The sequence below is a fragment of the Salmo salar genome, chromosome ssa19, assembly GCF_905237065.1.
Source record: "Salmo salar chromosome ssa19, Ssal_v3.1, whole genome shotgun sequence".
In the NCBI taxonomy this organism is placed as follows: Eukaryota; Metazoa; Chordata; class Actinopteri; order Salmoniformes; family Salmonidae; genus Salmo; species Salmo salar.
This window is the reverse complement of record NC_059460.1, coordinates 47,010,816-47,023,825: the sequence shown is the minus strand read 5'-3', so window position 1 is coordinate 47,023,825 and position 13,010 is coordinate 47,010,816. Positions and strand designations below refer to the sequence as shown.

General features: G+C 46.1%; 1 protein-coding gene across 1 annotated transcript in view; it reads left to right on the top strand.

The window, feature by feature from the left end:
* The first annotated feature begins 10,628 nt into the window (after nt 1–10,628).
* The window catches only part of LOC106590946 (glutamate receptor ionotropic, NMDA 2C), a 44,070-nt gene continuing 41,688 nt past the window's right edge, over nt 10,629–13,010 (top strand). Inside the window, exons 1-3 of the mRNA XM_045701905.1 lie at nt 10,629–10,818; nt 10,916–11,052; nt 11,254–11,334. Coding sequence (XP_045557861.1) covers nt 10,743–10,818; nt 10,916–11,052; nt 11,254–11,334 — 294 coding nt within the window. The 5' untranslated portion in view covers nt 10,629–10,742. The remainder of the gene's footprint in view (nt 10,819–10,915; nt 11,053–11,253; nt 11,335–13,010) is intronic.

Genomic DNA, 13,010 nt, shown 5'->3' with positions numbered 1-13,010 from the left:
CGTGACTCCTGGGAAGTGCTGCGTCTACCAGGAGATTTATCGCACAATCCCCCCGTCGATGAGGTGGTAATTTAGTCGCCCACTTCTTACAGAAGGCGAGAGCCAAATCGGTATATTCTGAGGCGATGCGCACGGTGGAGACCTGGTCTGGACTTTCCACCGTAGTCGCACCGATGGAAACCCCCACACACCTCCCTAAGCCCTCTCGTGACCACCCCTTGAGAGCCCTCTGTTGCCACGAAATAGTGGGGTCGTGACAGGCCAACCAGGGTAGGCCCAGCACCACAGGAAACGCAGGAGAATCAATATGGAAGAGACTGATTCTCTCCTTATGACCCTCCTGCGTAACCATGTCTAGTGGAGTGGTGGCCTCCCTAATCAGCGCTGACCCTAATGGGCGACTATCTAGTGCGTGCACAGGGAAGGGCATATGCACAGGAACAAGGGGGATTCCTAAACTATGGGCAAAGGAACGGTCAATAAAATTCCCAGCTGCGCCTGAATCTACAAGCGCCTTATGCTGGGAATGCGGGGAAACTCAGGAAATGAAATAAACACATACATGTGAGCAACAGGGGGCTCTGGGTGAGCCTGGTGTCGACTCACCTGGGGTGACACGATAGTTCCCTACCTGCTGCCTCGACTCCCTGAGGAACCCCCCCAGCACCGACCACCAGTGTGCCCTCTGCGGCCACAGATGGTGCAGGGAATGGCCCCTCCTCCGGTCATCCTAAGTGCAGCACCTCCCAGCTCCATGGGCGTCAGAGCGAAGGTGCTGGGGGATGGAACTGACAGGCCCCGATCCGGACGTCCGCGGGCAGTCAGCAGGTTGTCCAGCCCGATGGACATGTCCACCAGCTGGTCCAATGTGAGGGTGGTGTCTCGGCAGGCCAACTCCCGTAGTGATTGATCAGGGCCCTGTCGTTCCATCCCGCGCTGGCAGCCAGGGGGTCCAATACAAAATCCTGCGTGCTCCTCATCCCCTGCCTTAGGTGGAACAGTCGTTCACCTGCCGCACGACCCTCAGGCGGGTGGTCGAAAACAGCCGAAAGGCGGGTGAACTCTGCGTAATGGTCCAACGCCGCGTCTCCCTCACTCCATACGGTGTTGGCCCACTCCAGGGCTTTGCCTGAGAGGCAGGAGACGAGGGTGGACACGCTCTCACGTCCTGAAGGAGCCGGGTGGATGGTCGCCAGGTAGAGCTCAAGCTGGAGTAGGAACCCCTGGCATCCGGCAGCCGTCCCATCATACTCCTTCGGGAGCGCAAGCCGGATCCCACTGGAACCGGGTGAAGGAGGGGTGGACAGTGGGACCTGCTGTAGTGGGGCTGGTGGAGGCACTGGACGACCTCCTCCTCTCTCCCAAAGATCCATCTTCTGCAGCACGCGACCCATGGCGGTGCCCAGATGTTGCAATATGGTTGTGTGCTGCTGGACGCGCTCCTCTATTTCTGAAGGGAGGGCGTCTGTTCCTGCTGACTCCATTCTTTCGGGTGAGTGATTCTGCAAGGAAGTCTGTGTGTAGCTGGTGTATAGGAGTCAGGCGCAGGACAGCAGATATGAGTAAAAAACCATATTTTACTCAACAAATAATAAATGCAAGACAAAAACAGAGCCCACAATAACGGACCTTCCTACATAGAAACAATCACTCACAAACAAACATGAGGGAACAGAGGGTTAAACAATGAACAGGTAATTGGGGTTTTGAAACCAGGTGTGTAAGACAAAGACAAAACAAATGGAAAATGAAAAGTGGATCGGAGGTGGATCGGAGGTGGCTAGAAGGCCGGTGACGTCGACTGACGAACGCCACCCGAACAAGGAGAGGGACCGACTTCGGCGGAAGTCGTGACAACCAGATCATCAGCAAACAGTAGACATTTGACTTCAGATTCTAGTAGGGTGAGGCCAGGTGCTGCAGACTTTTCTAGTGCCCGCGTCAATTCGTTGATATACATGTTGAAGAGGGTGGGGCTTAAGCTGCATCCCTGTCTCACCCCACGGCACTGTGGGAAAAAATGTGTGTTTTTTGCCTATTTTAACCACACACTTGTTGTTTTTGTACATGGATTTGATAATGTCGTATGTTTTTCCCCCAACACCACTTTCCATCAAATTTGTATAGCAGACCCTCATGCCAAATTGAGTCAAAGGCTTTTTTGAAATCAACAAAGCATGAGAAGACTTTGCCTTTGTTTTGGTTTGTTTGTTTGTCAATTAGGGTGTGCAGGGTGAATACGTGGTCTGGTGTACGGTAATTTGGTAAATAGCCAATTTGACATTTGCTCAGTACATTGTTTTCACTGAGGAAATGTACGAGTCTGCTGTTAATGATAATGCAGAGGATTTTCTCAAGGTTGCTGTTGACTCATATCCCACGGTAGTTATTGGGGTCAAATTTGTCTCCACTTTTGTGGATTGGGTTTATCAGTCCTTGGTTCCAAATACTGGGGAAGATGCCAGAGCTAAGGATGATGTTAAAGAGTTTTAGTATAGCCAATTGGAATTTGTTGTCTGTATATTCTCTCTCTCTCTCTCTCTCTCTCTAACTCGACCCATATCTCTGTCTCTCTCTCTCTAACTGTCCCCATCTCTCTGTCTCTGATGTTTGGTCTCAGGTTGTGTCTAGTACAGATCATAGAACTCTAAAAACACATTTTCACGATAATGTTTTTTTCAAATGAGAAAGAAGGAGACCGTTACTGACGTCGGCACGGAAACACACACACACAAACACACACACACACACACACACACACACACACACACACACACACACACACACACACACACACACACACACACACACACACACACACACACACACACACACACACACACACACACACACACACACACACACACACACACGCATGCACGCACTTTGACACATTGTGTATGTTCCACGGCATACCTTCTTGTCTGTGGGATTTTAAAGTTGGCATCACAAACTGGACAGGTGTTTAATAACACATGCACAATCACATCCCTGCTCCACACACGCACTCACACTCGCACTCGCACACACACACACACACACACACACACACACACACACACACACACACACACACACACACACACACGCGCGTGCGCGTGTGTGTGTGTGCGAGTGCGAGTCTGAGTGTGCGTGTGTGGAGCAGGGATGTGATTGTGCATGTGTTATTAAACACCACTCTCTCTCTCTCTCTCTCTCTCTCTCTCACACACACACTCACACACACGCACACGCGATGTGCTGTTGGCGTGGTGTGTCTGTATGTAATGAGTGACTGCTTAATCCATCTCTGTGATCTCTGGTCATCAGAAACACCTTCATAATCACATTTCCTGTCTCTTTGTTCTAACAGAGACCAAATGTCCCAATGTCCCAATGCTGGACTATAGTTGTTTTGGTGTGAAAATTAAAAACAAGACAAAAAAATAAGATTGTAAGAGTTTTTAGATTACAACTGTCATCAGATATATCCTTTCAACCTCTCTTTCAAGCCTCTCTTTTCTAAGCCTCTCCTTTTATATGTCTTTGAAGCTCTGTACCATTCTCTTCCTGTCCCTGCAGTTGCTCACCACTAGTTATTGTAAACGGTGTCTGAAAGTTCCAGAGTAAAGACTGTCATTTCCCTGACTAACACGGACATGAACAACCTGGGCCAGAATTCAATCATCTCTTGCACCCTGTTCAATCCCATCAGATGTCAACAGTCCAAAATCTGCATATACCACTGGATTATTACAAATATTTTAAGCACATCCTTATCCAAAGAAATGTTCTAAACTGATATGAACTTGGTTGTCTGGTAGCTTTCTGTTCATTCTGACAGTGGGTGTGACAACAAGAACTCACGGTTTGACCAATTAGACTTCAGATTTGGACGTTTAGCCACATTTCTCCAAACGTTAAATTTTGTAGTTGCTCCAAAACGTAAACTTTTGAGGTGTTTTGGACACCCTGGTGTTGCTCCTCCTGCTGTGGCTCCTCCTGCATTAATTCGGAAATGGTTACATTAAGGGATTAAGTGGGGGGGGGGAAAAGAACTCAGATTTAACACAAGACCCTCAAAAGCCAGAGCTCACTGCCACATGCTTCCCAACCGAAACAGTTTAGTACAGTTCGTGCATATATTATGTTGATATTTTGTGATGTTTTTGTTCGTTTTGGAGTTCGGTTACGGTTTTGTCGGGTGTTCGGGCAAACTTTACAGGTGACTCGAGTTTCTGCTTCTTGTCAATTCAGCCCGAAACTCAGTATGGATTCAACATGGCGAACGACAACTTCGAGCATTGATTGACCGAGGAGGTACACATGTACCGTTCACCAGTACGATTCTAGCCAATTCATGGAGGTAGATTGCGGAGACGCTGGGGTCCGACCCAACCACTTGTTCAAAAAAGTGGTGTAAGGTTTGCGACAAGTTTGTTAAGGCAAGGCAATGAAAAGAAACAAGGGTCACAGTGGAGATGCCAGTGGAAAGGCTACTCCACTGTGGAGATGCCGGTGGAAAGGCTACTCCACTGTGGAGATGCCAGTGGAAAGACTACTGCAGAAATATTGTTGATTGCTTGTTCGGCACGTGAAGCATGGGAAGACTGAAAGCAACATGCCGTCTTCACCAAAGGATGGGGTAGGTTTTTGTTTTTTCTATTGTAGTCAACAAAAAGAGTAGCCATATTTTGCTAACATAGCTCTAGCTACTTGGCTGGCTAGTGGCTACCTAGCCTAGCAGCATACTAATGCAGGGAAAGTGGCTAGCTAGCCTAGCAGCATACTAGTGCAGGGAAAGCAAACCAACCAACTAAACTTAAGATCTTTTGATCAAACAATTTTGTCATAGAAGGTAAATCATAAGCTTCCCACATTGGTAACAACACAGTCAAAGTTTGGTAGCAAGGTCCAGCTAGTCAAAATGTTGCACATTTTTGAGCAGAGTTGAGTAGCTAGGCCAGGCGTTTGCAACATTATATAGTCTATTGTAGTCTTGGTTACTTATATTTGATGTTCATTAATGTTTTGGATATGTGTACTAAATAGCCCTCTACTTTTTTATCTTCATGCACAAACACCAGCGAATGGAGACAGCACCTGGTTTTGTTCTCTGCGCCCCAGCACCGCCTCTTCACCGGCCCCAAACACTACTTCTGCCCCCACAGTACTGACTGGTGATCGGCCCCCAGCCCATCTCCCACACTGAGTTGCAGTGCAAAATTAGAAACATCCAGGACCAGGGAAGCTCTATCCTGGGCCCACCTCCAAGACCTACTCCACTGGCCTGTTCCTCAGCTACGCCACAAAAGATTGAAGACGTATCAGACTTTAATCTGATCCCCATTCCTCTCTTCTGTTGTCCTTTTTCCTCCTCACCATGTACACGGTTCTCCAGGCACTCCTAATGTCCCCCCTCTTCTCCTCACCATGTACACGGTTCTCCAGACACTCCTAATGTCCTCCCTCTTCTCCTCACCATGTACACGGTTCTCCAGACACTCCTAATGTCCCCCCTCTTCTCCTCACCATGTACACGGTTCTCCAGACACTCCTAATGTCCCCCCTCTTCTCCTCACCATGTACACGGTTCTCCAGACACTCCTAATGTCCCCCCTCTTCTCCTCACCATGTACATGGTTCTCCAGACACTCCTAATGTCCCCCCTCTTTTCCTCACCATGCACACGGTTCTCCAGACACTCCTAATGTCCCCCGCCCTCTTGTCATCCTCTCCACAGGGTCCTGGACCCTATAGCTGATTTCCTGGATGAACTCTCGCCAAAACTCTGGGAGGAATTTGATCACCAGCTGCATGAGTTCCTGCATGACTTCACGAAGAGGATATGGGCCGAACAACTTGGCACTTTTCTTTTATTCCAAAGACACTTTTGTTATTTACATGTCTGCTCATAAAACACTGTTTTACTATTGTTCTGAAATATTTATACTCCAAAAGATGTAACTACTCTGACACATTTTACTCCATAGACACTTGTTTACACGTCTGTTCTCAGCAGACACTTTTGTATTGTGGTTTTACTTTCAGAAGCAAGAATAAAGGTTTATTAGTAAAATAAAGATTTATTTGTGATCTATTTGAACATCACGTGCTGACAACGTAGAGAAGAGCTGTGTGCCACAGACTCTATTGGCTTTACTTGTGGTTCAGGTCAATCTAAATTACTGCACCGAGACGACCCAGAATCAGGTAAAATTTTATTAACAAGATTAAAACTTTATTGGTTCTCACAGTGCACACAAAGAACTGAGTATGTGCATCCATCAAGAGTCCTCATCCTTGCAGCCATGATGCCCAATGCATTGTCTGACTCTCTGACAATGAGAGTGGTGGTAGTTCCAGGTACGCCCAGGTTCATTGAGCTGGACATCTGTGAATGAGAGGTAACAACAGAATGTCATATATATATATATTTGGTTAATAAAAACATACAATTTTCCAGGAACCATATTCCAAAAGCCTTGATAAAATGGCACTTCTCATATTGAGGTGACATACATGTACTGTATGCAGTAACAATGGAAATTAGAAACAGAAAAAGTTACATTGATTCTATCAACATACAATACCTGGATAAGGGCGCATAGGATTCTCATGTAGGGGGAAAACTGCATCTCCCAGGAAACGTACCTGGCGTTGTGGTACCTGTCTGGCAGTAGTAAATCCAGCTGGCGGTGGTAAATCTTTTGTTGCAGTTTGGAACCAAAAGAACTCTTGAAACACTCCACCATATCTCTCTCGGCTGTACGCCCCTACATCCACAATAGTGGACCTGTAGCGGGCATCTTCTCTGTCTCCAAATCTGGCCTATTATATGTGTTTCTATGCACTTCACATCTAGCAGATCCCGGGCAAAATGCACAAATGACATTTTCCCGCCAGTCAAGTGTCTCTATGTGTACACCATTTTATTGTTCCACACGTGTTTTCCTTGTTTGGGTGTGTCGTCACTTCCGTGTTTGGCCGTAGATGGCTATTTCCATCTGATTGCCTTCTACTGCCCCGGGGGGATATTGTTTGGCCTTCGATGGCTATGACCAGCTGATCGGGAGCTTGCGAGCACACTCGTTCAGTTTGGCAAGCCAACTTCTGCTAACCCACAGCCGAACTGAAGCATGCTGACGCCATCCCCGTCCACAATACTCTAGCAAAACCCAAGCCTACCTGATGGTAACAGCTCTCACCATTGCCCCCTAGTGGTGGGTTTTAAAAGCATCTCCCAATGTCCTCGGGAACCTGGATGGATGTCCTATTTCGAAGTAAATCTTGAGTGACCTGTCAGGAGTTTGAGGGAGGGAGTGAGTGTGTGTGTGTACTGAGAGTGAGTGTGTGTGAGTACTGAGAGTGAGTGTGTGTGAGTGTACGTACTGACTTTGAGTGTGTTTCCAGATTACATCTTGTAGAACCAACAAGCTTTCACAGTCTCCCGTCAGAATTAGACATTCATCCATGTTTCTCAAATGTGAAATGTAGAAGATTTTAAGAATACGTTTAGGCTTTAACTCCAAAATCTTAAGGTTAGGCATTAACTCTGAATGGTTTAGGTAAGGGTTAAGGTTTGGGATAGGCTTAAAACAAAAATACTGACTTGTTTCATGGGTGACCTGTTAATGTCTGATATAGGTCAGGCACCGGTGTCAAAGCAGCTGTGCACACAGCAGTGTGTGTGTGTGTGTGTGTGTGTGTCATCGACGCAGGAGGGTGTGAAGATGAAGAGGTGATCACAGTCATGACACAGAAAAAGGGATTACAGAGGATTACACATACACACGTGCACGCACACGCACACACACACACACACACACACACACACACACACACACACACACACACACACACACACACACACACACACACACACACACACACACACACACACAGAGAACAGGACAGTTTTACACCTGTCAGGTCTAGCTATACCACACTAGCTAGCAGACTGTCAGTGGTGTGGTGTGTGTGTGGTGTGTGTATGTAATGAACTAGAAAGGAGAGAGAGAACAATAGATCATGCTTCAACAAATGCACTGAAGGATTACGTGGTATTATTAGTGTCACGAGACTGAAGGATTACGTGGTATTATTATTGTCACGAGACTGAAGGATTACGTGGTATTATTATTGTCACGAGACTGAAGGATTACGTGGTGTTATTATTGTCACGAGACTGAAGGATTACGTGGTATTATTATCGTCACGAGACTGAAGGATTACGTGGTATTATTATCGTCACGAGACTGAAGGATTACGTGGTGTTATTATTGTCACGAGACTGAAGGATTACGTGGTATTATTATCGTCACGAGACTGAAGGATTACGTGGTATTATTATTGTCACGAGACTGAAGGATTACGTGGTATTATTATTGTCACGAGACTGAAGGATTACGTGGTATTATTATCGTCACGAGACTGAAGGATTACGTGGTATTATTATCGTCACGAGACTGAAGGATTACGTGGTATTATTATTGTCACGAGACTGAAGGATTACGTGGTATTATTATTGTCACGAGACTGAAGGATTACTTGGTATTATTATTATTTGTATTTTTTATTTATTTTAATTTTCACCTTTATTAAACCAGGTAAGCTAGTTGAGAACAAGTTCTCATTTACAACTGCGACCTGGCCAAGATAAAGCAAAGCAGTGCGACACAAACAACAACACAGAGTTACACATGGAATAAACAAGCGTACACTCAGTAACACAATAGAAAAAAAAGAAAGTCAATATACAATGTGTGCAAATGGCGTGAGGAGGTAAGGCAATAAATAGGCCATAGTAGCGAAGTAACTACAGTTTAGCAAATTAACACTGGAGTGATAGATGAGCAGATGACGATGTGCAAGTAGAAACACTGGTGTGCAAAAGAGCAGAAAAGTAAATAAAAAAAATATGGGGATGAGGTAGGTAGATTGGGTGGGCTATTTGCAGATGGGCTATGTACAGCTGCAGCAATCGGTTAGCTGCTCAGATAGCTGATGTTTAAAGTTAGTGAGGGAAATATATGTCTCCAGCTTCAGCGATTTTTGCAATTCGTTCCAGTCATTGGCAGCAGAGAACTGGAAGGAAAGGCGGCCAAAGCAGCTGTTGGCTTTGGGGACGAACAGTGAGAGATACCTGCTGGAGCACGTGCTACGGGTGGGTGTTGTTATCGTGACTAGTGAGCTGAGATAAGGCAGAGCTTTACCTAGCATAGACTTATAGATGACCTGGAGCCAGTGGGTCTGGCGACGAATATGTAGCGAGGGCCAGCCGACGAGAGCATGCAGGTCGCAGTGGTGGGTGGTATAAGGGGCATTGGTGACAAAAAAGATGGCACTGTGATAGACTGCATACAGTTTGCTGAGTAGAGTATTGTGAGCTATTTTGTAAATGACATCGCCGAAGTCGAGCATCGGTTGGATAGTCAGTTTTACGAGGGTTTGTTTGACGGCGTGAGTGAAGAAGGCTTTGTTGCGAAATAGGAAGCCGATTCTAGATTTCATTTTGGATTGGAGATGTTTAATATGAGTCTGGAAGGAGAGTTTACAGTCTAGCCAGACACCTAGGTATTTGTAGTTGTCCACATATTCTAAGTCAGAACCGTCCAGAGTAGTGATGCTAGTCGGGCGGGCGGGTGCAGTCAGCGAACGGTTGAAAAGCATGCATTTGGTTTCACTAGCGTTTAAGAGCAGTTGGAGGCCACGGAAGGAGAGTTGTATGGCATTGAAGCTCGTTTGGAGGTTAGTTAACACAGTGTCCATAGAGGGGCCAGAGATATACAGAATGGTGTCGTCTGCGTAGAGGTGGATCAGGGAATCACCCGCAGAAAGAGCGACATCGTTGATATATACAGAGAAGAGAGTCGGCCCAAGAATTGAACCCTGTGGTAACCCCATAGAGACTGCCAGAGGTCCAGACAACAGGCCCTCCGATTTGACACACTGAACTCTATCTGAGAAGTAGTTGGTGAACCAGGCGAGGCAATCATTTGAGAAACCAAGACTGTTTAGTCTGCCGATAAGGATATGGGGATTGACAGATTATTATTGTCACGAGACTGAAGGATTACGTGGTATTATTATTGTCACGAGACTGAAGGATTACGTGGTATTATTATTGTCACGAGACTGAAGGATTACGTGGTGTTATTATTGTCACGAGACTGAAGGATTACGTGGTGTTATTATTGTCACGAGACTGAAGGATTACGTGGTGTTATTATTGTCACGAGATTGAAGGATTACGTGGTGTTATTATTGTCACGAGACTGAAGGATTACGTGGTATTATTATTGTCACGAGACTGAAGGATTACGTGGTATTATTATTGTCACGAGACTGAAGCTGCTTGCATGTCTGACTAGTGTTCTTATTTTCTCGCTTTCCAACCCCCCCTTTCTCTCCCCCCCTCACCTCTTCCCCCTCTCTTTGACCCCTCCGTCCCACCATCTCCTACTCTCCCTTTCCAACCCTCTCTTTCACCCCTCTGTCCCACCCTCAATTCCTCTCCAACCCCCTCTTCCCCTCTCTTTGACCCCTCTGTCCCACCCTCACTTCCTCTCTTTATATCTTTCTCTCCTCCTCTTCCCATCTATTTCTCTCTCTGTACTCCTCTTCCTCCTCTCCAGGCAGTAATGGGTCTTCTTCCAGGACAGCCTCCTCCTTTCCTCCTCATCTTCCTCCTCTTCCTCTCCTCCCTTCCTCCCCTCCTCTCCCGTCCTCTCATCCTCCATCCTTCTATTAATGTAGCAGTAATGTTCAGTGGCTCTGCTTACCAGAATGAGGTCAGGGGTCGTTTGAGCAGAGAGAACTTCGCTGATCTTCCCCTAGGTATGAACATTTACCAGTTTGTATGTTCTTTAAGGTAATCCTTATGTGATCTTTACTATGTAGACTTTGTATTTCTTCTTGTTCTTGTTCTTCTCAGAGGTGAACCCGGTCACTGTTTTGGTTAATGACACCAACCCCCGCGCCCTGCTGACGCGTCTCTGTCAAACCATGGCGACAGAGAAACTGCATGGAGTCGTGTTCGAGGACGATGTGGGATCAGGAGCTGGACCTCAGGTCTGTCAATCAATCAATCATGACAACCAAGGTGGAAGGTTAGCGCAGATACTGACCTCTCTTCTTTGGGGATAAAAAAATGAGATAGATATGAGACGGCAGAGGAGGTGGTATCATCCTCTATCTGTTAAGTGCTGTGTGTATGTCTGACGGGACCTAATTAAAGCATGTGTTGTCTCCAAGGTGGCAGAAGTGGCTCAGATCCTGGACTTCCTGTCAACTCAGACAGCTCTACCCATCATTGGCATCAGTGGAGGATCTGCCGTTGTCATACCGCACAAGGTAAGATGGCACATAATGCTGTACCTATACTCACACTGCCCTGTGGTGGATAAAATACCCAACTGTCATACTTGAGTAAAGATACCTTAATAGAAAATGACTCAAGTAAAAGTCACCCAGTAAAATTCTACTTGAGTAAAAGTATTTGGTTTTAAATATACTTAAGTATCAAAAGTAAAAGGGTGTGCGGGAAAATGTATGGAGTATAAAAAGTATTATTTTCTTTAGGCATGTAGTGAAGTAAAAGTTGTCAAAAATAGAAATAGTAAAGTAAAGTACAGATACCACAAAAAACTACTTAAGTAGTACTTTAAATAATTTTTACTTAAGTACTTTACACCACTGAAACTGCCACAAGTAACCATAGCCTTTCACACACTGTAGTACCCCACTAAAACCCATCTCCATAAGGTGAGACAAATTGCCTACAGATGTAGGATCTTAATTTGATCACTCTTTTGTTCCTGAGAATATTTCTGCATAGCAGGAAATGTAAACATGTAGTGTATTTTAGTTTTAAAAAGTCTTCTAGAGTTTGTAAATTTCATTTTGACATTTCAGAAGAAAAATGTATCAACACCTACAAAAATGTTAATGAATAATAATCCACGTAATAATAATAATAGGATACATTTTCTGGCGAAGCAAACTGGCTCAAATGAAGATACTACATCTGTATAGCTGTAATGTAGACGCTGGGAGTTGTTCAGCCGCGGTGAGGCTTGTGACCCCTACCTCCATGGGTTCAGGCTCTGATACAGAGTGGTCACTGAGGGATGGAGAGAAGCGATGAGGGTACCGACTCTCCCGAAGTAGGTTATCTAGATGGATGGCCATCGTGATGAGTGCGTCCAAGGAGAGGTTGTCGTCTCGACATGCCAGTTCCGTCTGGACTTCCTCGCACAGTCCTCTTCTGAATAGCATATGCCGTGTTGGCTCAATCCATCCGCTGGATGCTGCTACAATCTGGAAGGTGAGCGCGTCCTTGGCAGCGATCTGGTCATCCTGCTGTAGTTGGAATAGGTGCTCACCCCCCTCTTTGCCCTCCTGTGGATGATCGAAGACACCTCTGAACAGAGCCATGAACCCCTCATACGAATCCAGCTCCTCCTCTCTCCCAGACAGCCGTAGCCCACGCCAACGCCCACCCAGTCAGCAGAGAAATAACCGTGGCAACCTTGGACCTCTCAGTAGTGGGGGCTCCCATCTGGTGCGCAAAATAGAGGGAACACTGGAGTAGGAAGCCACGGTATTTAGAAGTGGTTCCGTCATATTTATCTGGGAGGGACAAACGGGCATCGCTGACCTGGGCGGACTGCTGAATGGACTGGTGTGCTGGCTCGCTGGGTCGGCTGATGGCAGAGTATCCTACGCTAGTTGAAGGCAATGCCTCTCGGGTATGTTCGAGACGTTGAAGAATGCGAAGAACCTCTTCCATAGCCTTCCCCAGTTGTACCAGCTGGTCGTGATGTTGAGGTAGTAGGTATCCCTGTTGCTTCCATTTGTTGAGGCAGTATTCTGTAACGTAGACTCTGGGAGTCGGGAAGCAAGTGCAGGTGGTGATTTTAATAATACAATAAACATGGAACCAATACAAGAAACAAGAGTCGCGTATGGACATGAAACAACATCAATACTGCCTGGGGAAAAAACCTAAGTGAGTGCCAGATATAGGG